The sequence below is a fragment of the Passer domesticus genome, unplaced genomic scaffold, assembly GCF_036417665.1.
Source record: "Passer domesticus isolate bPasDom1 unplaced genomic scaffold, bPasDom1.hap1 HAP1_SCAFFOLD_223, whole genome shotgun sequence".
NCBI lineage: Eukaryota > Metazoa > Chordata > Aves > Passeriformes > Passeridae > Passer > Passer domesticus.
The window spans coordinates 31,371-56,529 of record NW_026990002.1 but is presented as its reverse complement, the minus strand read 5'-3'; the positions used below and the strand labels follow the sequence as shown (position 1 = coordinate 56,529).

At 55.0% G+C, this 25,159-nt stretch overlaps 1 protein-coding gene across 1 annotated transcript; it reads left to right on the top strand.

Moving 5' to 3' along the window:
- Positions 1 to 276: 276 nt before the first annotated feature.
- On the top strand, positions 277 to 23,803 carry LOC135292164 (general transcription and DNA repair factor IIH helicase subunit XPD-like; the record flags this gene model as incomplete). Its single annotated transcript, XM_064406393.1, is given in 23 exon segments — positions 277 to 357; positions 659 to 739; positions 1,022 to 1,166; positions 2,159 to 2,179; positions 2,182 to 2,254; positions 3,790 to 3,923; positions 4,723 to 4,776; positions 4,779 to 4,890; positions 8,712 to 8,778; positions 8,780 to 8,831; positions 10,416 to 10,453; positions 10,455 to 10,486; positions 11,263 to 11,332; positions 13,162 to 13,263; positions 13,929 to 13,992; positions 14,972 to 15,093; positions 16,849 to 16,952; positions 17,680 to 17,716; positions 17,718 to 17,754; positions 18,895 to 18,965; positions 20,336 to 20,479; positions 21,100 to 21,243; positions 21,960 to 23,803. Coding segments are annotated over 23 exon segments (1,878 nt in total), but the record flags the coding sequence as incomplete, so codon positions are not given.
- Positions 23,804 to 25,159: the final 1,356 nt, after the last annotated feature.

Sequence of the window (25,159 nt, the reverse complement as noted above, 5' to 3'; positions counted from 1 at the left end):
ATGACCCCAAACCCCTCTGGGTGACCCCAAAACCCCTCTGGGTGACCCCAAAACCGCCCTGAGGAATCCCAAAATTACCTTGGGATCCCCAAAACTTTCTCGAAACCTTTCCCTAATTGTTTCTTCTTTCCCCTGCCCCTATTCACACTTTGGTTTTTCCATACAGAATGACCCCAAACCCCCCCAAGTGACCCTGAATGACCCCAAAATCCCCCTGAATGACCCCAAAACCCCTCTGGGGACTCCAAAAACCCCTAATTTCCCCCAACCCCGCAGCTGGCCCACGCCAACGTGGTGGTGTGCAGCTACCAGTGCCTGCTGGAGCCCAAAATCCCCTCTGGGAACCCCAAAACCACCGTAAACCACCCCAAAACCCCCCTGAATGACCCCAAAACCCCTCTGGGGACCCCAAAACCCCTCTGGGTGACCCCAAAACCGCCCTGAGGAACCCCAAAATTACCTTGGGATCCCCAAAACTTTCTCGAAACCTTTCCCTAATTGTTTCTTCTTTCCCCTGCCCCTATTCACACTTTGGTTTTTCCATACAGAATGACCCCAAACCCCCCCAAGTGACCCTGAATGACCCCAAAATCCCCCTGAATGACCCCAAAACCCCTCTGGGGACTCCAAAAACCTCTAATTTCCCCCAACCCCGCAGCTGGCCCACGCCAACGTGGTGGTGTGCAGCTACCAGTGCCTGCTGGAGCCCAAAATCCCCTCTGGGAACCCCAAAACCACCGTAAACCACCCCAAAACCCCCCTGAATGACCCCAAAACTTTTATAGGGGACCCCAAAACCCCTCTGGGTGACCCCAAAACCGCCCTGAGGAACCCCAAAATTACCTTGGGATCCCCAAAACTTTCTCGAAACCTTTCCCTAATTGTTTCTTCTTTCCCCTGCCCCTATTCACACTTTGGTTTTTCCATACAGAATGACCCCAAACCCCCCTGAATGACCCCAAAACCCCTCTGGGTGGCCCCAAACCCCCTCTGGGGACCCCAAAACCCCCCTGGGTGACCCCAAACCCCCCCAACCCCGCAGCTGGCCCACGCCAACGTGGTGGTGTACAGCTACCACTACCTGCTGGACCCCAAGATCGCGGGGCTGGTGTCGGCCGAGCTGGCGCGCTCCTCGGTCGTGGTGTTCGACGAGGCGCACAACATCGGTGGGACCCCCGCCCCAAACCCCCCCCGGGCCTTTTGGGGGGGGTCCCGGGGGGCTTTGGGGGGATTTAGAGGGGGTTTGGGGTCACTTAGTGGGGGTTTGGGGTCATTTAGGGGGAGTTTGGGGGGGTTTGGGGTCACTTAGGAGAGGTTTCGGGTCATTCCGGGGGGGTTGGGGTCATTTAGGGGGGTTTTGAGGGGATTTTGGGGGGGTTTGGGGGGGAATTTAAGGGGAGTTTTGGGATAGTTCAGGGGGTATTTGGGGTCATTTGGGGGGGGGTTGGGGTCATTTAGGGGGGTTTTGAGGGGATTTTGGGAGGATTGGGGCATTTTGAGGGAGTTTGGGCTCATTTAGTGTGGTTTTGGGGTCATTTAGGGGGGTTTGGGGTCATTATGGGGGGGTTTGGGGTCATTTAGGGGGGATTTTGGAGGGGGTTGGGGTTGTTTTGGGGGGATTTTGGGGAATTTGGGGTCACTTAGGAGGGATTTGGGGCCGTTTAGGGGGGATTTTGGGGGGGTTTGGGGTCACTTAGGGGGGTTTGGGGTCATTTAGGGGGATTTTGGGGGGGCTTGGGGTAACTTAGGGGGGTTTTGGGGTTGTTTTGGGGGGATTTTGGGAGGATTTTGGGGGAGTTTGGGGGATTTTGGGAGGGTTTGGGGTCACTCAGAGGGGATTTGGGGTCATTTAGGGCAGTTTGGGGTCACTTGGGGGGGATTTGGGGGGATTTGGGGGGGGTTTAGGGTCACTGTGGGGGGGTTTGGGGTCACTCGTAGGGGTTTGGGGTCACCCAGGGTGGGTTTTGGGGGTTTTTTGGTGGATTTTGGGGTAACTTTGGAGGGATTTTGTTTTTTTTTTTTTTTTAGTGGATTTTGAGATATTCTGGGGGGATTTTTTGGGGGGTTTTTTTGGTTACTTTTTTAGTGGATTTTGGGATTATTTTGGGGGGGTATTTTATGGCATTTTTGGATTTCCTGACCCCAAACCCCCCCCCAGACAACGTCTGCATCGAGGCCATGGAGTGACCATCACCCGCCGGACGCTTGACCGCTGCCAGGCCAACGTGGCCGCGCTGCAGAGCCACGTCCAGCGGTCAGTGACGGGGGATTTGGGGTTTTTGGGGGGATTTGGGGGGTTTTGGGGGAGTTTAGGTCCCAGGGATGGGATTGTGGGTTCCCAGGGATGGGATTTTGGGGTGCTCAGGGTGAGTGACCATCACCCGCCGGACGCTTGACCGCTGCCAGGCCAACGCTGCAGAGCCACGTCCAGCGGTCAGCGAGGGGGTTTGGGGGGATTTGGGGGGTTTTGGGGATTTAGGGTCCCAGGGATGGGATTGTGGGGTCCCAGGGATGGATTTTGGGGTGCTTAGGGGGAATTTTGGGGTGCTCAGGGTGAGTGACCATCACCCGCGGACGCTTGACCGCTGCCAGGCCAACGCTGCAGAGCCACGGCCAGCGGTCAGCGAGGGCAATTTGGGATTTTTGGGGGGATTTTGGGGGTTTTGGGCTCCCAGGGATGGGATTTGGGATCCCAGGGATGGGATTTGGGGTCTCAGAGGGATCTCAGGGATGGATTTGGGGTCTCAGGGGGTTTTTGGGATCCATTTTAGGATCGAGGAGTCAGACTCCCGCTGCCTGGTGCAGGGGCTGCGGGGTTGGGATCCCAGGGATGGATTTGGGATCCCAGGGTGATCCCACAGATGGGATTTGGGGTCAGGGATGGATTTTGGGATCCCATGGATGAGATTTTGGATCTCAGGGGTTTTTGGGATCCCAGGGATGTGTTTTGGGATCCATTTTAGGATTAAGGAGTCGGACTCTCGCAGCCTGCTGCAGGGGCTGCACGGCTGGGATTTGGGATCCCATGGATGGATTTTGGGATCTCAGGATGATTCCAGGGATGGGGTTTGGGATCAGGGATGGATTTTGGGATCTCGGGGGTTTTTGGGATCCCAGGGATGGATTCTGGGGTCTCAGGGATGGATTTTGGGGTCTGTTTTAGGATCAAGGAGTCGGACTCGCGCCGCCTGGCCGAGGAGCACCGGCGCCTGGTGCAGGGGCTGCGGGGCTGGGATTTGGGATCTCAGGGGATCCCAGGGATGGGGTTTGGGGTCTCAGGGGTTTTTGGATCCCAGGGATGGATTTTGGGGTCTCAGGGGTTTTTTTGGGGTCCGTTTTAGGATCAAGGAGTCAGACTCCCGGCGCCTGGTGCAGGGGCTGCAGGGCTGGGATCCCAGGGGGATCTCAGGGGGATCCAGGGATGGGGTTTGGGGTCTCAGGGATAGATTTGGGGTCTCAGGGGTTATTTGGGATCCCTTTTTAGGATCAAGGAGTCGGACTCGCGCCGCCTGGCCGAGGAGCACCGGCGCCTGGTGCAGGGGCTGCGGGGCTGGGATTTGGGATCTCAGGGGGATCCCAGGGATGGGGTTTGGGGTCTCAGGGGTTATTTGGGATCCCTTTTTAGGATCAAGGAGTCGGACTCGCGCCGCCTGGCCGAGGAGTACCGGCGCCTGGTGCAGGGGCTGCAGGGCTGGGATCCCAGGGGGATCTCAGGGGGATCCCAGGGATGGGGTTTGGGGTCTCAGGGATAGATTTGGGGTCTCAGGGGTTATTTGGGATCCCTTTTAGGATCAAGGAGTCGGACTCGCGCCGCCTGGCCGAGGAGTACCGGCGCCTGGTGCAGGGGCTGCGCGAGGCCGGCGCCGCCCGCGACTCCGACCTGTTCCTGGGGAACCCCGTGCTGCCCGACGAGATCCTGCGGGGTACGGGATCCGCTGGGATCCGCTGGGATCCACCGGGATCGTGGGAGCCCCAAAACACCTCAGGATCCACCTTGGGATCCACCGGGATCTGCTGGCAACGTGGGAACCCTAAAACCTCACAGGATCCACCCCGGGATCTGCTGGGATAGTGGGAACCCCCAAACCCCTCAGGACCCACCCTGGGATCCACTGGGATCTGCTGGGATCATGGGAACCCCAAAACCCTTCAGGATCCACCCCGGGATCTGCTGGGGTCCATCAGGATCGTGGGAACCCAAAACCCCCTCAGGATCCACCTTGGGATCCACCGGAATCTGATGGGATCCATCAGGATTGTGGGAACCCCAAAACCCCTCGGGATCCACCTTGGGATCCCCAGGATCCCTCACAGATCCTGCCCAGGGAGAGTTTTGGGATCCACCGGGATCTGCTGGGAACCAACAAAATCATCAGGATGGTTTTTAGGGTGTCCCTCAGCCTGTTTCCCCCCCATTTTTCCCCCCATTTTTCCCCCCATTTTTCCCATTTTCCCCCCGTTTTTCCCCATTCCAGAGGCCGTCCCGGGCAGTATCCGCACGGCCGAGCACTTTGTGGGGTTTGGGGTGGTTTTTGGGGTGGTTTTTTGGGGTTTTTGGGCTGTTTCTAAAACCGTTTTTTCCCATTTTCCCCCATTTTTCCCATTTTTTCCCCATTTTTCCCCGTTCCAGAGGCCGTCCCTGGCAACATCCGCACGGCCGAGCACTTTGTGGGGTTTGGGGTGGTTTTTGGGTGTTTCTGACCCTGTTTTTCCCCGTTCCAGAGGCCGTCCCGGGCAGTATCCGCACGGCCGAGCACTTTGTGGGGTTCCTGCGCCGCTGGTCGAGCACCTGCGGGCGCAGCTCCGGGGACCCCGGGTGCAGCAGCTGAGCCCCCCGGCCTTCCTGCGGGAGCTGCGGGACAGGGTCTGCATCGACCGCAAGCCCCTCAGGTCTGGCACCCCAAAAAAGGGGATTCTTGCACCCCAAAAATGGGGTTGGGGACCCCAAAAAATGGGGTTGGGACCCCTAAAAACCCCAAAAAACGGGATCTGCACCCTTAAAAACACAAAAAATCGGTTCTGATATGTCTAAAGACCCCCAAAAAACCCCAAAAATGGGATCTGCACCCCAGAGAACCTCAAAAAATGGGATCTGCACCCCTAAAAACCCCCAAAAATGGGATCTGCACCCCAAAAAATGGGGTCGGGACCCCCAAAAAATGGGATCTGCACCCCTAAACCCCCCCAAGGAGCCCCCCGGCTTCCTGCGGGAGCTGCGGGACAGGGTCTGCATCGACCACAAGCCCCTCAGGTCTGGCACCCCCAAAAACGGGATTGGGACCCCCAAAAATGGGGTTGGGACCCCAAAAATGGGATCGGGACCTCAAAAAATGGGGTTGGGACCCCAAAAAATGGATTGGGACCCCTAAAAAACCCCCAAAAATGGGATCTGCACCCCTAAAAACTTCAAAGAATGGGACTGGAAAGCCCAAAAATCCCCAAAGTATGGGATCTGCACCCAAAAATTGGGTTTGGGACCGCAAAAATGGGGTTGGGACCCCTAAAAACCCCAAAAAACGGGATCTGCACCCTTAAAAACACCAAAAAATCGGTTCTGATATGTCTAAAGACCCCCAAAAAAACCCCAAAAATGGATCTGCACCCAGAGAACCTCAAAAAATGGGATCTGCACCCCTAAAAACCCCCAAAAATGGGATCTGCACCCCAAAAATGGGACCTGGACCCCAAAAAATGGGATCTGCACCCCTAAACCCCCCCAAAGAGCCCCCGGCTTCCTGCGGGAGCTGCGGGACAGGGTCTGCATCGACCACAAGCCCTCAGGTCTGGCACCCCCAAAAACGGGATTGGGACCCCCAAAAATGGGGTTGGGACCCCAAAAATGGGATCGGGACCTCAAAAAATGGGGTTGGGACCCCAAAAAATGGGATTGGGACCCCTAAAAAAAACTTCAAAGAATGGGACTGGAAAGCCCAAAAATCCCCAAAGTATGGGATCTGCACCCCAAAAATGGGATTGGGACCCCAAAAAATGGGGTTGGGACCCCAAAAATGGGATCTGGACCCCCAAAAAATGGGGTTGAGACCCAAAAAATGGGATCTGGACCCCTAAAAACCACAAAAAATGGGTTCTGATATGTCTAAAGAGCCCCAAAAAACCCCAAAAAATGGGATCTGCACCCCAGAAAATGGGTTTGGGACCCCAAAAAATGGGGTTGGGACCCCAAAAATGGAATCTGCACCCCTAAAAACCCGCCAAAAATGGGATCTGTGCCTCAAAAATGGGTTTGGGACCCCAAAAAATGGATCTGCACCCCTAAAAACCTGCCAAAAATGGATCTGTGCCCCAAAAAATGGGTTCTGATATGCTAAAGAGCCCCAAAAAAACCCCAAAATGGGATCCGCACCCCAGAAAATGGGTTTGGGACCCCAAAAAATGGGATCTGCACCCCTAAAAACCTCCAATAACAGGATCAGGAGTCAAAAATTGGGGGTTTTTTGTGGGGGTTTGGCGGTTTTTGGGGTGGCTTTGGGGTCCTTGGGGTGATTTTTGGGGGGGTTTTGGTGGTTTTGGGGTGGGGTTTTGGGGTTTGGGGATCTCTGGGGTGATATTTGGGGTTTTTGGAGTGATTTGGGGGTTTTTGGGGGTCCCTGAACCCCGATTTTGCAGGTTCTGTGCCGAGCGCCTGCGCTCCCTGCCCCGCACCCTCGCCCTGGGGGAGTTTTGGGGTGGTTTTAGGGTATTTTGGGGTGGTTATGGGGGTTTTTTGGGGATTTTTGGGGTCCCTGAGGTGATTTTGGGGTCCCTGAACCCCGTTTTGCAGGTTCTGTGCCGAGCGCCTGCGCTCCCTGCTCCGCACCCTCCCCTGGGGGTTTTGGGGTCCCTGGGGGGTTCTTGGGGTGGTTTTTGAGGTTTTTTTTGGGGTGATTTTGGGGTTTTTGGGGTCCCCAAACCCCGATTTTGCAGGTTCTGTGCCGAGCGCCTGCACTCCCTGCCCCGCACCCTCCCCCTGGGGGGGTTTGGGGTCCCTGGGGGGGTTTTGGGGGTGGTTTTAGGGTATTTTGGGGGGGTTATGGGGGTTTTAGGGTGCTTTTTAGGTGTTTTTTGGGTGATTTTGGGGTTTTTGGGGTCCCTGAACCCCGATTTTGCAGGTTCTGTGCCGAGCGCCTGCACTCCCTGCCCCGCACCCTCCCCTGGGGGGTTTTGGGGGTGGTTTTAGGGTATTTTGGGGTGGTTATGGGGGTTTTTGGGGTCCCTGAGGTGATTTTGGGGTCCCCGAACCCCGTTTTGCAGGTTCTGTGCCGAGCGCCTGCACTCCCTGCCCCGCACCCTCCCCCTGGGGGGGTTTGGGGTCCCTGGGGGGTTTTGGGGTGGTTTTAGGGTATTTTGGGGTGGTTATGGGGGTTTTTGGGGGTTTTTGGGGTCCCTGAGGTGATTTTGGGGTCCCTGAACCCCGTTTTGCAGGTTCTGTGCCGAGCGCCTGCACTCCCTGCCCCGCACCCTCCCCCTGGGGGGGTTTGGGGTCCCTGGGGGGTTTTGGGGTGGTTTTAGGGTATTTTGGGGGTGGTTATGGGGGTTTTAGGGTGCTTTTTAGGTGTTTTTTGGGTGATTTTGGGGTTTTTGGGGTCCCTGAACCCCGATTTTGCAGGTTCTGTGCTGAGCGCCTGCACTCCCTGCTCCGCACCCTCCCCTTGGTGGTTTTGGGGTCCCTGGGGGGTTTGGGGGTGGTTTTTGAGGTTTTTTGGGGTGGTTATGGGGGTTTTTTGGGGTGGTTTTTGAGGTTTTTTGGGGTGATTTTTGGTTTTTTTGGGGTCCCTGAACCCCGTTTTGCAGGTTCTGTGCCGAGCGCCTGCACTCCCTGCCCGCACCCTCCCTTGGGGGTTTTGGGTCCCTGGGGGGTTTTGGGGTGGTTTTTGAGGTTTTTTTTGGGGTGATTTTGGGGTTTTTGGGGTCCCCCAAACCCCGTTTTTGCAGGTTCTGTGCCGAGCGCCCTGCACTCCCTGCCCCGCACCCTCCCCCTGGGGGGGTTTGGGGTCCCTGGGGGGTTTTTGAGGTTTTTTGGGGTGATTTTGGGGTTTTTGGGGTCCCTGAACCCCGATTTTGCAGGTTCTGTGCCGAGCGCCTGCACTCCCTGCTCCGCACCCTCCCCTGGGGGGGTTTTGGGGTCCCTGGGGGGTTCTTGGGGTGGTTTTTGAGGTTTTTTGGGGTGGTTATGGGGGTTTTTGGGGTGGTTTTTGAGGTTTTTTGGGGTGATTTTTGGTTTTTTTGGGGTCCCTGAACCCCGTTTTGCAGGTTCTGTGCCGAGCGCCTGCACTCCCTGCTCCGCACCCTCCCCTGGGGGGGTTTGGGGTGGTTTTAGGGTATTTTGGGGTGGTTATGGGGGTTTTAGGGTGCTTTTTAGGTGTTTTTTGGGTGATTTTGGGGTTTTTGGGGGCCCCTGAACCCCGATTTTGCAGGTTCTGTGCCGAGCGCCTGCACTCCCTGCCCCGCACCCTCCCCTGGGGGGTTTTGGGGTGGTTTTAGGGTATTTTGGGGTGGTTATGGGGGTTTTTGGGGGGTTTTTGGGGTCCCTGAGGTGTTTTTTGGGGTCCCTGAACCCCGATTTGCAGGTTCTGTGCCGAGCGCCTGCACTCCCTGCCCCGCACCCTCCCCTGGGGGGTTTTGGGGGTCCCTGGGGGGTTCTTGGGGTGGTTTTTGAGGTTTTTTGGGGTGATTTGGGGGTTTTTGGGGTCCCCTGAACCCCGATTTTGCAGGTTCTGTGCCGAGCGCCTGCACTCCCTGCTCCGCACCCTCGCCCTCCCCGACGTCGCCGATTTCTCCCCCCATCACCCTGGTGGCCAACTTCGCCACCCTGGTCAGCACCTACAGCAAAGGTGGGGCAGAAAAAACCCAAAAAAACCCCAAAAATAACCCAAAAATCCTCCCCAAAATACCCTATAAACCTGGTCAGCACCTACAGCAAAGGGTGGGCAAAAAAACCCCAAAAAACACCCCAAAAATAACCCAAAAATCCACCCTAAAATATCCTGTAAACCTGGTCAGCACCTACAGCAAAGGTGGGGCAGAAAAACCCAAAAAACCCCCAAAATAACCCAAAAATCCTCCCCAAAATACCCTATAAACCTGGTCAGCACCTACAGCAAAGGTGGGCAAAAAAACCCCAAAAAACGCCCCAAAAATAACCCAAAAATACCTTAAAAAAAACCTATAAACCTGGTCAGCACCTACAGCAAAGGTAGGGCAGAAAAAACCCCAAAACCGCCCCAAAAATAACCCAAAAATCCTCCCCAAAATATCCTATAAACCTGGTCAGCACCTACAGCAAAGGTGGGGCAAAAAACCCCAAAAAAAACCCCCCAAAAATAACCCAAAAATCCTCCCCAAAATATCCTGTAACCCTGGTCAGCACCTACAGCAAAGGTGGGGCAGAAAAACCCCAAAACCGCCCCAAAAATGCCTTAAAAATATCCCTAAACCCTGGTCAGCACCTACAGCAAAGGTGGGGGCAGAAAAAACCCAAAAAACCCCAAAAATAACCCAAAAATCCTCCCCAAAATATCCTGTAACCCTGGTCAGCACCTACAGCAAAGGTGGGGCAGAAAAACCCCAAAAACGCCCCAAAAATAACCCAAAAATCCACCCTAAAATATCCTTTAATCCTGGTCAGCACCTACAGCAAAGGTGGGGCAGAAAAAACCCAAAAAACCCCCAAAATAACCCAAAAATCCTCCCCAAAATATCCTATAAACCTGGTCAGCGCCTACAGCAAAGGTGGGCAAAAAAACCCCAAAAACACCCCAAAAATAACCCAAAAATCCACCCTAAAATATCCTTTAAATCCTGGTCAGCACCTACAGCAAAGGTGGGGCAGAAAAACCCCAAAACCACCCCAAAAATACCTTAAAAATATCCCTAAACCCTGGTCAGCACCTACAGCAAAAGTGGGCCAAAAACTCCCAAAATTCCCCCCCAAAAAGCCCAAAATCCCCCTAAAAACCCCCAAATCCTCCTTGAAAAACCCCAAATTTCCCCAAAAAACGCCCTCTAAAAAACCCCAAAAACCCCCTAAATCCCTGAAATCCCCAAAATCCCCCAAAAAAAACCCCAATAAACCCCCCATAAAAAACACAAAGTCCCCCCAAAAACCCAAAATCCCCCTTGAAAAACCCCAAATTTCCCCAAAAAAACGCCCTCTAAAAAACCCCAAAACCCCCTAAATCCCTGAAATCCCCCAAAATCCCCCCAAAATCCCCCCAAAAAAACCCCAAAAAAGCCCCCAAAACCCAAAATTCCCCTCCAAAAAACCCAAAATTCCCCCTAAAAAACCCCAAATCCCCCTTGAAAAACCCCAAATTTCCCCAAAAAAACGCCCTCTAAAAAAACCCCAAAAACGCCCAGAACCCCCAAAAACCCCAAATTTCCGCCAAAATTGCCCAAAATCCCCCAAATTCCCCCAGGTTTCACCATCATCATCGAGCCCTTCGACGATCGCACCCCCGAGCATCGCCAACCCCGTGCTGCACTTCAGGTCTGTGGGGTTTGGGGAAATTTGGGGCATTTTGGGGCATTTTGGGGGATTTTGGGGTTTTTGGGGTATTTTGGGGTTTTTCAGAGGGATTTTGGGGTTTTTTGGGGGGATTTGTGGGGAGGTTTTGGGTGGATTTGGGGTTTTTGTTAGGTAGGTTTTGGGGTTTTTTGGGGGGGATTTTGGGTTTTTTTTTTTTTGGGGGGGATTTGGGGGTTTTTGGGGAGATTTTTGGGTTTTGGGGTTTTTTTGGAGGTTTTTGAGGGGAGGTTTTGGGGGATTTTATGGAGGTTTTTGGGTGGATTTTGGGTTTTTCAGGAGGGATTTTAGGGAGTTTATGGGGTTTTTGGGAGGGGTTTTTGGATTTTGGGAAATTTTGGGGTTTTTTGAGGTGAATTTTGGATTTTGGGGGGGGATTTTTGGGTTTTGGGGGGATTTTGCTGTTTTGGGGGGAATTTTGGGGTTTTTTGAGATTGGTTTTGGGATTTTTTGGGGGGATTTTGGGGTTTTTTGAAGGGGGATTTTGGGGTTTTTTTGAGGTGGGTTTTGGGGTGTTTTGAGGGGGATTTTGGGGGGGATTTTGGGGTTTTCTGGGGGATTTTAGACGATTTTTTATGGGGCATTTGGAGGTTTTTTTGGGGGGATTTTGAGGGGGATTTAGGGGTTTTTTGGGGAGGATTTTGAAGGGATTTTTGGGGCGATTTTGAGGTAGGTTTTAGGAGGTTTTTTGAGAGCATTTTAGGTTTTTTGGGGGGATTTTGAGGGATTTTTGCCCCCAGCTGCCTGGACGCCTCCATCGCCATCCGGCCGGTGTTCGAGCGCTTCCAGTCGGTCATCGTCACCTCGGGGGTGAGGCACCCCAAAAACACCCCAAAATCACCCCAAAAATACCCAAAAACACCCCAAAAATACCCCGAAATCATCTCATCGTCACCTCGGGGGTGAGGCACCCCAAAAACACCCCAAAAACACCCCAAAAATACCCAAAAACACCCCAAAAATCATCCAAAATCATCTCATCGTCACCTCGGGGGTGAGACACCCCAAAAACATCCCAAAAATACCCAAAAACATCCCAAAAATACCCAAAATCACCCCAAAAATACCCCAAAATCATCTCATCGTCAGCTCGGGGGTGAGGCACCCCAAAAACACCCCAAAAAATACCCAAAAACGTCCCAAAAATACCCTAAAATCACCCCTAAAATACCCTAAAATATGCAAAAAATACCCTCATCGTCACCTCGGGGGTGAGAGCCCCCAAAAACATCCCAAAAAATACCCAAAAACATCCCTAAAATACCCTAAAATCACCCCTAAAATACCCTAAAATATGCAAAAAATACCCTCATCGTCACCTCGGGGGTGAGACACCCCAAAAACAGCCCAAAACATCCCAAAATCACCCCAAAAATACCTCAAAAATACCCTAAAATATCCCAAAAATACACTTATCATCACCTCGGGGGTGAGAGACCCCAAAAATACCCAAAAACATCCCAAAAATACCCCAAAATCATCTCATCGTCACCTCGGGGGTGAGAGACCCAAAAATACCCAAAAATCACCCCAAAAATATCAAAAAATCCCCTCATAGTCACCTCGGGGGTGAGAGACCCCAAAATACCCCAAAATCACCCCAAAAATACCCAAAATATCCAAAAGATATCCGAAAATTATCGTCACCTCGGGGGTGAGAGACCCCAAAATCACCCCAAAAATACCCAAAATATTCTTCAAAATCCCCTCATCATCACCTTGGGGGTGAGAGACCCCAAAAATAGCCCAAAATACCCCAAAATACCCCAAAATCACCTCAGAAAGACCCCAAAATATCCCTGAAATTCCCTCACTGTCACCTTGGGGGTGAGACCCCCACCCAAAATCCCCACAAAAAAAACCCAAATGCCCCCCAAAAACCCAAAATCCTCCCAAAAAACCCAAATTCCCCCCAAAGCAAACCCTAAATCACCTCCAAAAATCCCAAAATCCCCCCCCAAACCCAAAAAATCCCCCCAAAAAACCCCAAAATCCTCCCAAAAAAATCCCAAAACCTTCCCATATCCCCCCAAAACCCCAAATCCACCCAAGTTCTCCCCCAGAACCCCAAAATGCTGTCCAAGAAACCCCCTAAAAAAACCCAAAGCCCCCCCAAAAAACCTCAAAAAAACCCCAAATATCCCCAAAAAACCCCAAAACGCCAAAATGCCCCCAAAAAATCCCCCCAAAAAACCACAAATCCACCCCAAAAAAACCCCAAACCCCCCAAAAACCCCAAATGCTCCCCAAAATCCCCCCAAAAAACCCAAAATCCCCCAAAAAACCCCCAAAATCTCCCCAAAAAACCCAAATCCCCCCAAGAAATCCCCAAATCCCCCCCAAAAACCCCAAATGCTCCCCAAAATCCCCCAAAATGCTCCGCAAAATCCCCCAAAAAACCCAAAATCCCCCCAAAAAACCCAAATCCCCCTTCAAAATCCCAAACCCCCCCCCAAAAAACCCCAAAATCCCCCCAAAAAACCCAAAATCCCCCAAAATGCTCCGCAAAATCCCCCCAAAAAACCCAAATCCCCCCAAGAAAACCCCAAATCCCCCCAAGAAATCCCCAAATCCCCCCCCAAAAACCCCAAATCCCCCCAAAAACCCCCGATCCCCCTGACCCCATTTCCCCTCCCCAGACCCTGTCCCCGCTGGAGTTTTACCCCAAAATCCTGGGATTCAGCCCCGTTACCATGGCAACCTTCAGCATGACCCTGGCCCGCACCTGCCTCTGCCCCATGGTCAGGGGGACGGGGGGCTGGGGGGTCCGGGGGGGGCTGGGGGGGATTTGGGGGGTCCTGGGGGATTTGGGGGAGATTTGGGGGGTCCTGGGGGGGATTTGGGGGGTCCTGGGGGGGTTTGGGGTGACCTGGGGGGGATTTGGGGGAGTTTTGGGGGGTCCTGGGGGGGGTTGGGGGAGATTTGGGGGGTCCTGGGGGGGATTTGGGGGGTCCTGGGGAGGATATGGGGTGACCTGGGGGGGATTTGGGGGAGTTTTGGGGGGTCCTGGGGGGGTTTGGGGGAGATTTGGGGGGTCCTGGGGGGGATTTGGGGGGTTTTGGGGGATTTGGGGGGTTTGGAGCAGATTTGGGGGGTCCTGGGGAGGTTTTGGGGGGTCTTGGGGGAGTTTTGGGGGGTCCTGGGGGGAATTTGGGGGGCTTTTGGAGGGTCTTAGGGATTTTTGGGGGGGTCTCAGGGATTTTGGGGGGTCCTGAAGGATTTTTGGGGGGGTCTCAGGGATTTTTGGGGGGTCCCGGGGGTTTTTTTTGGGGGTGGTCCTCAAGGATTTTTGGAGGGTCTCAGGGATTTTTGGGGGGGTCTCAGGGATTTTGGGGGATGGTCTCAGGGATTTTTGGGGGGTCCCGGGGTTTTTGGGGGGCTCTGAGACCCCTTTCCCCCTCCCCAGATCGTGGGCAGAGGCAACGACCAGGTGGCCATGAGCTCCAAGTTCGAGACCCGCGAGGACATCGGTGCGGGTTTGGGCAGAATTCGGGGGATTTTGGGGTTTTTGGGGTCTGGGGGCTTTGGGGAGGGGTCTCGGGGTCAGTTTGGGGTCATTTGGGGTTTTTTGTGGGGGATTTTTGGGGTTTTTTGGGTGGCCATGAGCTCCAAGTTCGAGACCCGCGAGGACATCGGTGCGGGTTTGGGCAGAATTCGGGGGATTTTGGGCAAATTTGGGTCTGGGGGCTTTGGGGAGGGGTTTCAGGGTCGTTTGGGGTTTTTTTTGGGAGTTTTTGGGGTTTTTTGAGTGGCTATGAGCTCCAAGTTCGAGACCCGCGAGGACATCGGTGCGGGTTTGGGGAGAATTCGGGGGATTTTGGGGTTTTTGGGGTCTGGGGGCTTTGGGGAGGGGTCTCGGGGTCATTTTTGGGGGGAATTTTGGGATTTTTTGGGTGTTTTGGGGTGGCCATGAACTCCAAATTCAAGACCTTTGAGTACATTGGTGGGGGCTGGGGGGGATTTAGGGGAAAAGTTGGGGTTTTTGGGATTTCTGGGGGGATTTGTGGGATTTCTGGGGGAATTTAGGATTCTGGGGTTTTTGGGGTCCCAAATTTCCCCCAAATTTCCCCAAATCCCAGCGGTGACCCGGAACTACGGGCAGCTGCTGCTGGAGCTCTGGGGGGGATTTTGGGGCAATTTTTGGGTTTTTTGGGGCAATTTTTGGGGGTTTTTTTTGGGATTTCTGGGGGAATTTTGATTTTTTTTCGGTCCAAATAACCTCAAATCCCCCAAATTTTCCCGAAATCCCCCAAATTTCCCCAAATCCCAGCGGTGACCCGGAACTACGGGCAGCTGCTGCTGGGGCTCTGGGAGGATTTTGGGGCAATTTTTGGGTTTTTTGGGGGGATTTCTGGGGGGATTTGTGGGATTTCTGGGGGGATTTTGAGGTTTTTAGTTTTTTGGGGTTTTTGGGGTTCCAAATTTCCCCCAAATTTCCCCAAATCCCAGCGGTGACCCGGAACTACGGGCAGCTGCTGCTGGAGCTCTCGGCCGTGGTCCCCGACGGCCTCGTGGCCTTTTTCACCAGCTACGTCTACCTGGAGAGCACCGTGGCCTCGTGGTACGAGCAGGTGGGAGCCCAAAATACCCTGACATGGCCCCAAAAATGGCCCCAAAATCACCCCAAAAATATCCCCAAAATCACCCTAAAATTGCCCAAAAAATCCCCCCAGAAATCACCCCAACATATCCCAGAATTGCCAAAAAAATAATCCAAAAATACAGAATAATCTCCTCAAAAATACCCTAAAAACCTCTCCAAAAATACCCTAAAGTTACCACCCAAAATAGCCCAAAAATCCCACCAAAACCAGCCCAAAAATACAAAAAAAAAAAAAAAACTGCAAAATCACCCCAAAATCCCATTGAAAACCTCACAAAAATACCCCAAAATCTCCCAAAAAATACCTCAAACCTCCCCAAAAATCTCATCAAAATACCCCAAAAATAATAAAAAAAAAGTAACCCAAAAATCTCCCCCAAAATCCCCCCCAAAAAACTCCCCCAAAACCCCCCAAATTGCTCCCCAGGGCATCCTGGAGAACATCCAGAGGAACAAACGAGACCCAGCACCCCTCAAATGCCCCCAAATCCCCCCCTGAGACCCCAAAACTGCCCCAAAACCCCCCAAAACTGCCCCAAATTCCCTCCTGGGACCCCCAGGAACCCCAAAACTCCCCCGGGACCCCCCAAAATGCCCCCAAATTGCTCCCCAGGGCATCCTGGAGAATATCCAGAGGAACAAACTGCTCTTCATCGAGACCCAGAACCCCCAAATCCCCTCCTGAGACCCCAAAACTGCCCCAAATTCCCCCAAAACTGCCCCAAATTCCCTCCTGGGACCCTCAGGAACCCCAAAAATCTCCTGAGACCCCCAAAAACTCCCCCAAATCCCCCAAATTGCTCCCCAGGGCATCCTGCAGAACATCCAGAGGAACAAACGAGACCCAGAACCCCAAATCCCCCCCTGAGACCCCAAAAACTGCCCCAAACCCCCCAAAACTGACCCAAATTCCCTCCTGGGAACCCCAGGACCCCCAAAACTCCCCTGGGACCCCCCCAAATCCCCCCAAATTTCTCCCCAGGGCATCCTGGAGAACATCCAGAGGAACAAACGAGACCCAGCACCCCTCAAATGCCCCCAAATCCCCTCCTGAGACCCCAAAACTGCCCCAAATCCCCCAAAACTGCCCCAAATTCCCTCCTGGGACCCTCAGGAACCCCAAAAATCTCCTGAGACCCCCAAAAACTCCCCCAAATCCCCCCAAATTTCTCCCCAGGGCATCCTGCAGAACATCCAGAGGAACAAACGAGACCCAGAACCCCAAATCCCCCCCTGAGACCCCAAAAACTGCCCCAAATTCCCCCAAAACTGCCCCAAATTCCCTCCTGGGAACCCCAGGACCCCCAAAACTCCCCTGGGACCCCCCAAAACCCCCCAAATTTCTCCCCAGGGCACCCTGGAGAACATCCAGAGGAACAAACGAGACCCAGCACCCCTCAAATGCCCCCAAATCCCCTCCTGAGACCCCAAAACTGCCCCAAAACCCCCCAAAACTGCCCCAAATTCCCTCCTGGGAACCCCAGGACCCCCAAAACTCCCCTGGGACCCCCAAAATCCCCCTGGGACCCCCAAAATCCCCCCCAAATTGCTCCCCAGGGCACCCTGGAGAACATCCAGAGGAACAAACTGCTCTTCATTGAGACCCAGGATGGGGCTGAGACCCCCAAAACTGCCCCAAACCCCCCAAAACTGCCCCAAATTCCCTTCTGGGAACCCCAAAAATCCCCTGAGACCCCCCAAATCCCCCCAAATTCCTCCCCAGGGCATCCTGGAGAACATCCAGAGGAACAAGCTGCTCTTCATCGAGACCCAGGACGGGGCTGAGACCAGCGTGGCCCTGGAGAAGTACCAGGAGGTGCTGGGGGGGTTGGGGGTCCCGGGGGGGATTTGGGGGTCCTGGGTGGGGATTTGGGGGAGTTTTGGGGGTCTCAGAGGGGGATTTGGGGGAGTTTTGGGGGTCATGAGGGGATTTGGGGGAGTTTTGGGGGTCCTGAGAAGGATTTGGGGGAGTTTTAAGGGTCCTGGAGGAGATTTTGAGGGTCCTGGGGGGGATTTGGGGGTCCCGGCGGGGATTTGGGGGAGTTTTGGGGGTCCTGAGCAGATTTTGGTGGAGTTTTGGGGGTCCTGAGGGGGATTTGGGGGAGTTTTGGGGGTCCTGAGGGGGATTTGGGGGAGTTTTGGGGGTCCTGAGAAGGATTTGGGGAGTTTTAAGGGTCCTGGGGGGGATTTGGGGGTCCCAGGGGGGATTTGGGGGAGTTTTGGGGGTCCTGAGGGGGATTTGGGGGAGTTTTGGGGGTCCTGAGAAGGATTTGGGGGAGTTTTAAGGGTCCTGGGGGGGATTTGGGGGTCCCAGGGGGGATTTGGGGGAGTTTTGGGCATCCTGAGCAGATTTTGGGGGAGTTTTGGGGGTCCCAGGGGGATTTGGGGGAGTTTCGGGGGTCCTGGATGGAATTTTGGGGTCCCTGGATGTTTTCTTGGGGTCCCTGGATGGGGTTTGGGGGTTTTTATGGGAATTTTGGGGTCCCTGGATGTTTTTTGGGGTCCCTGGATGTTTTTTGGGGTCCCATCCCGGGGTGTCCCCACTCCCCCCCAGGCGTGGCGAGAACGGCCGCGGGGCCGTGCTGCTCTCAGGTGGCGCGCGGCAAAGTCTCCGAGGGCATCGACTTCGGTGAGATTTGGGGCGAATTCCGGCAAATTTGGGCAAATTTTGGGAAAATTTGGAAAAAATTTTTGGATTTTGGGGTTCAGGGTGGGTTTGGGTGGATTTTTGGGGGTCCCTGCCCCTTTTTTTGGGGTGTTCCCAGTCCAGTCTTGGGGCAGATTCTCTGAGGGCATCGACTTCGGTGAGATTTGGGGCGAATTCGGGGGAATTTGGGCAAATTTTGGATTTTTGGGGCAATTTTGGGGGTTTTGGGGGGGTTCAGGGTGGGTTTTGAGGGGATTTTGGGGTCCCTGCCCCATTTTTTGGGGTGTTCCCACCCCGGTCTTGGGGCAAAATCTCCGAGGGCATCGACTTCGGTGAGATTTGGGGCGAATTCGGGGGAATTTGGGCAAATTTGGGCAAATTTTTTGATTTTGGGGGCAATTTTGGGGGTTTTGGAGCAATTTTGGGGGTTTTGGGGAGGTTCAGGGTGGGTTTGAGGGATTTTGGGGGGTTTGAGGGGAACTTTTGGGGTTTTTAGGGGGATTTTCATGGCAATTTTGGGGTTTTTTTAAGGGATTTCTGTGGCAATTTTGGGGGGGATTTTTCGTGTCATTTTGGGTTTTGTTTTTTTTGGGGGGGATTTGATGGGAATTTTGGGGGGATTTGATGGGAATTTTTGAGGTTTTTGGAGGATTTGATGGGAAATTTGGGGGGTTTGGGAGGATTTGAAGGGAAATCTTGAGGTTTTGGGGGCAGTTTTGGGGATTTTCATGGCAATTTTGATGTTTTTAAGGGATTTTTGTGGCAATTTTGGGGGGGGATTTTCGTGTCATTTTGGGGTTTTTTTTTATTTTTGGGGGATTTGATGGGAATTTTTGGGGGTTTGATGGGAATTTTGGGGGGATTTGATGGGAATTTTTAGGGTTTTGGGGATTTTCGTGGCAATTTTGGGGGATTTTCTTGTCATTTTGGTTTTTTTTTATTTTTGGGGGGATTTGATGGGGAATTTTTGGGGTTTTGAGGGATTTTCATGACAATTTTGTTGTTTTTTAAGGGATTTTTGGGGGGATTTTCGTGTCATTGGGTGGGTTTTTTTTATTTTTTGGGGGGATTTGATGGGAATTTTGGTTTTTGGGGTCCCTGGCCCCCCCCAATTTCCCGCAGTCCATCACTACGGCCGGGCCGTGATCATGTTCGGGGTCCCCTACGTTTACACCCAGAGCCGAATCCTCAAGGTGAGGGGGGGGTCAGGTGGGGCCCCCCTCCCCAAATCCCACCTGGGGTCATCTGGGGTCACCTGGGGGGTCACCTGTCCTAAAGGTGGGGGGGAATCAAATGGATTTTGGGGTTTTTTAGAGGATTTAGGGAGCTTTTAGGGGGATTTTTGGGGTTTTTAGGGGAATTTTGGGGGTTTTCAGGGGGAATTTTGGGGGTTTTCAGGGGTCTCAGGTGTGGCCCCCTCCCCAAATCCCACCTGGGGGGGTCACCTGGGGGTCACCTGTCCTAAAGGGGGGGGAGATCAATTGGAATTTGGGGCTTTTTGGGGGGATTTTGGGGGTTTTTTTGGGGGATTTCAGGGGGATTTTGGGGGTCTCAGGTATGGCCCCCTCCCCAAATCTCACCTGGGGGGGTCACCTGGGGGTCACCTGTCCTAAAGGGGGAGAAATCGGGGGATTTTGGGGTTTTTGGGGGGATTTTGGGGTTTTTAGGGGGATTTGGGGGGGATTTAGGGGGATTTTTGAAGATTTTGGGGGTTTTTAGGGGGATTTTGGGGGGTCTCAGGTGTGTCCCCCCCCCAAATCCCACCTGTCCTGCGGGTGTGGGGTACCTAGGGGTACCTATTGGATTTCTGGGGGGGGGGTTGGGGGTCTCAGCCCCATTGCCCCCCCAAATCCCCCTGGAATTCCTTCGGGAGCAGCTCCAGGGGTGGGAGAACACCTGAGGTGGGGGGACCTGGGGGGATTTTGGGGTTCCTGGGGGATTTTTGGGATACTTGAGGTGGTTTTTGGGATTTCTGGGGAGGTTTTTGGGATTTCCGGGGGGGTCTCAGCCCCGTTGCCCCCCCAGATCCCCCTGGAATTCCTTTGGGAGCAGCTCCAGGGGTGGGAGAACACCTGAGATGGGGGGACCTGGGGGGATTTTGGGGTTCCTGGAGGGGTTTTTATGATACCTGAGGTGGTTTTTAGGATACCTGGGGGGGTTTTTAAGATACCCGGGGAGGTTTTTGGGGGGTCTCAGCCCCGTTGCTCCCCCAGGCCCGGCTGGAATTCCTGCGGGAGCAGCTCCAGGTGTGGGAGAACACCTGAGATGGGGGGACCTGGGGGGATTTTTGGGGTACTTGAGGTGGTTTTTATGATACCTGAGGTGGTTTTTGGGGTTCCTGAGGAGGTTTTTGGGGTACCTGGGAAGGTTTTTGGGGGGTCTCAGCCCCGTTGCTCCCCCAGGCCCAGCTGGAATTCCTTTGGGAGCAGCTCCAGGTGTGGGGAGAACACCTGAGATGGGGGGACCTGGGGGGGATTTTGGGGTACCTGGGGGGGGTTTTTGGGATTTCCGGGGGGGGGTTTTTGGGATTTCCGGGGGGGTCTCAGCCCCGTTGCCCCCCCAGGCCCGGCTGGAATTCCTGCGGGAGCAGCTCCAGGTGCGCGAGGGCGAGTTCCTCACCTTCGACGCCATGCGGCACGCGGCGCAGTGCGTGGGGAGAGCCCTCAGGGGGAAAACTGACTACGGGCTCATGGTGTTCGCTGACAAGGTTTGGGGGTTTTTGGGGTGTTTGGGGGTCAGTTTGGGTCAGTTTGGGTCAGTGTGGGTCAGTTTGGGTCACTTTGGGTCAGTTTGGGTCACTTTGGGGCGGCGCAGTGCGTGGGGAGAGCCCTGAGAGGGAAAACTGACTACGGGCTCATGGTGTTCGCTGACAAGGTTTGGGGGTTTTGGGGTCAGTTTGGGGGGTTTTGGGTCACTTTGGGTCACTTTGGGTCAGTTTGGGGCGGCGCAGTGCGTGGGGAGAGCCCTCAGGGGGAAAACTGACTGCGGGCTCATGGTGTTCGCTGACAAGGTTTGGGGTTTTGGGGGGTTTGGGGTCAGTTTTTCCCCATTTTTCCCCCATTTTTTCCCCCATTTTTCCTCCGTTTTTTCCCCCAGGTTTTAATGTTTTTTCCCCGTTTTTCCCATTTTCCTGTGTTTTCTCCCCATTTTTCCGTGCCTCAGCACTTCACCCAGATTTTTGGGGGGGCTCCCAGGTGTTTTTGGGGGTTATTTTGGGCCGTTAAACCCCATTTTTTCCTGGTTTTTCCCCAGTTTTTAACGGTTTTTCCCCTTTTTTCCCCGTTTTTCCCATTTCCCGGTGTTTTCTCCCCATTTCCCGTTTCCCAGCGCTTCGCCCGGGCCGACAAGCGGGGCAAGCTGCCGCGCTGGATCCAGGAGCACCTGCCCGAGTCCCACCTGAACCTGACGGTGGACGAGGCCGTGCAGGCGGCCAAGCGCTTCCTGCGCCAGATGGCCCAGCCCTTCCGCCAGGTAACGGGTCCCTGATCGATCCTGATTGATCCCTGATCCCGATCGATCCCGATTGATCCCGATCAATCCCTGATCCCCCCAGCCCTTCCGCCAGGTAACGGGTCCTGATCGATCCCGATTGATCCCGATTGATCCTGATCGATCCCTGATCCCCCCCAGCCCTTCCGCCAGGTACGGGGATCCTGATCGATCCTGATTGATCCCGATCGATCCCGATTGATCCCTGATCCCCAATCACACCCAGCCCTTCCGCCAGGTACGGGGATCCAGGGGATCCCGATCGATCCCCATCAATCCCTGATCCCCCCCCAGCCCTTCCGGCAGGTACCAGGTCCTGATTGATCCCGATCGATCCCTGACACACACACACACACACACACACACACACAGCCCTTCCGACAGGTACCGGGTCCTGATTGATCCTGATTGATCCCGATCGATCCCTGATCCCAAATCACACCCAGCCCTTCCGCCAGGTACGGGGATCCAGGGGATCCCGATCGATCCCTGACACACACACACACACACCCAGCCCTTCCGGCAGGTACCGGGTCCCGATTGATCCCGATCGATCCCGATTGATCCTATCAATCAGAGATCCCTGATCCCCCCAGGGATCCGCTCCCCCAGCACCCCCTGGATCCACCTCAGACCCCTCCAGATCCCCCCGGACACCCCGGGATCCCCCCAGATCCCGACAGTGGATCCCGTTCCAGGAGGACCAGCTGGGGCTGTCGCTGCTGACCTGGGAGCAGCTCCAGGCCGGGGAGGTTCTGCAGCGGATCCAGGGGATCTCCCAGCAGGTCTGACCCGCCCGGGATCCACCCGGGATCCACCCCCGGGATCCACCCAGGAGTCTGCTCGAGATCCGCCCGGGATCCTCCCAGGATTTTGACCGGGATCTGCCTGGGATCCACCCCATGAGACACCTGGGGTCTTCCTGGGATCCACCCAGGACTCGACCTGCTTCTGCCTGGGATCCAGCCAGGATTCTGCTCAAGATCCACCCGGGATCCACCCAGGATTCTGCTCGGGATCTGCCTGGGATCCACCCAGGATCCAGTCTGGGACCTGCCCGGGATCCACCTTTGGGATCTACCCAGGATCCACCCCCGGGATCCACCCGTTATTCTGATCAAGATCCACCTGGGATCTGCCTGGGATCCACCCAGGGCTTTGACCTGATCCAGCCTGGAATCCACCCCTGGGATCCACCCCCGGGATCCACCCAGGAGTCTGATCAAGATCCACCGGGATTTGACCGGAATCCACCCAGGACTCTGACCTGATTCTGCCTGGGATCCACCCAGGATTTTGACCTGGATCTGCCTGGGATCCACTCCACGAGACACCTGGGATCCACCCAGGATTTCGACCCGATTCTGCTTGGGATCCACCCCCGGGATCCACCCAGGATTTTTTATCAGGATCCACTCCAGAATCTGCCCAGGATCCACCCAGGATTTTGACCGAGATCCACACGGGATTCACCCCTGGGATCCACTGAAGATCTACCTGGGATCCACCCCGGCTTCCACCCAGGATTTTGATCAGGATCCCCCCAGGATCTGCCCGGGATCTTCTCGGGATCCACCCAGGACTTTGACCTGATTCTGACCAGGATCCACCCAGGATCTGTCCCGTGATCTCGGGATCCACTCAGGATCCAGACCAAGATCACCCCAGGATTTTTGATCAGGATCCTCCCAGGATCTACCTGGGATCAACTCTGGAATCTGCCCGGGATCCACCCAGGACTTTGACCTGGTTCTGCCCGGGATCCACTCAGGGATCCACCCCCTGGATCCACCCAAGATTTGACCGGCATCAGCCCAGGATCCACCCGGGATCTGTCCCAGGATCCACTGAGGGTTCTGACCAAGATCACCCTGGGATCCACCCAGGATTCTGACCAGGATCCACCCAGGATTTACCTGGGATCCATTTGGGATCCACCCAGGACGTCGACCTTATCCTGCCCGGGATCCACCCAGCAATTCTCTGGGATCTCCCCGGGATACACCCAGGATTTCGACTGGATTGTGCCTGGGATCCACTCGGGATCCACCCAGGATTCTGACCAGAATCCACCCCCAGGATCCACTCAAGATTTACCCAGGACCAGCCCAGGATCCACCCAGGAATTCTCTGGGATCTCCCTGGGATCCACCCAGGATTTCTCTGGGATCTCCCTGGGATCCACCCAGGATTTCGACCTGATTCTGCCCGGGATCCCTCCGGGATCTCTCAGGGGGGAGGGAACGGGATCTGGATCCACCCAGGTGGGGTCTGGACCCCCCCAAAACACCCAAAGGGGGGAGTGGATCCCTCCTTGGAGTGGATCCCTCCTTGGGATCCGCTGGGATCTGGACCCCCCCAATGCACCAGAGCGGGACCGGATCCCTTGGGGGGAGGGGATCTGCCCCCCCCCGGGTGGGATCTGGACCCCCCAGCCCCCAGGGATCCCCCCAGATCCCCCCCCGGATCCCCCATTGCTGTAAATCCCCTCCCCCCAATAAAAGCAGATTTCAGATCTCCCCTCCCCCCACTTCTTTAACCCCTCCCCGAGACCCCCCAAATCCCCTCCCCCCCCCCAAAAAAAAAATTTGGGATCCACTGGATTCATTGGGGGGGGAGGGGCTCGTTTCCTGTGCCTCAGTTTCCCCGAGCTGTCATTTTTTGGGGGGGGATTCATTTTTTGGGGTCCCCCCGTGCCTCAGTTTCCCCCCAGATTTTTTTTTTTTTTTTGGGTGGGGGAGGGGGTGTTTCGGGGGTGCCCCCCCGCGTCCCTCCCATCCCCCCCCCGGGCCCCCCGGGCCCCTCCCCCCCCCCGTCTGACACCGGATCCCCCCCGGGAAACCGGAGCCGGCCTAAAAATACCGGGGGGGGGGAGGGGCGGGGGGCGGGGCTGGGGAGGCCCCTCCCCCTCCCCTCCCCTCCCCCCCCCCCGGCTTGAATTGCCCTGAGCCAGCGGATCCGCCCCTCCCCCACCCTGAACACCCCCCCCATTAAATTTGGGGTTTCTCTGACCCCCCCCATTAAATTTTGGGGCTCCCCTCCTCAATTCTGACCCCCCCCCAATTAATTTGGGGCTCCCCCGTTAATTCTGACCCCCCCAAATTAATTTTGGGTTTCTGTGACCCCCCCCATTAAATTTTGGGGTCCCGCCTTCATTCTGACCCCCCCAATTAATTTTGGGGCTCCCCCCCCTTAATTCCGACCCCTCCAATTAATTTTAGGTTTTTGTGCCCCCCCTCCAATTAATTTTGGGGTTCCCCCCTTAATTCTGACCCCCCCAATTAATTTTGGGGTTCCCCCCCATTTCTGACCCCCCCCCATTAAATTTTGGGGGTTTTTGACACCCCCCCCCCATTAATTTTGGGGTATTTGGGGGGGGGTCCCGCTATTTGAGGGGGGTCCCGGTTATTAAAGAGCTCCCGGTATTTATTGGGGGGGTGGTCCCGTTATTTGGGGGGGTCCCGCTATTTTGGGGGGGGTCCCGGTTATTCAAGGGCTCCCAGTATTTTTGGGGGGGGTCCCGCTATGTGAAGAACTCCCGGTATTTATTTTGGGGGGGTCCCGGTATTTTGGGGGTGGTCCCGGTATTTATTTGGGGGGGGTCCCGGTATTTTGGGGGGGGGGTCCCGGTTATTAAAGAGCTCCCGGTATTTAATTGGGGGGGGGTCCCTCTATTTGGGAGGGGTCTCGCTATATCGGGGGGGGGGGGTCCCGGTCTTTTTGGGGGTGGTCCTGGTATTTGGGGGGGGGGTCCCGCTATTTGGGGGGTGGTCCCGGTATTTTGGGGGCAGGCTCCCAGTTATTGAAGAGCTCTCGGTATCTTTTGGGGGGGGGTCCCGCTATTCTGGAGGGTGGTCCCGTTATTTGGGGGGGGGTCCCGGTTATTAAAGAGCTCCCG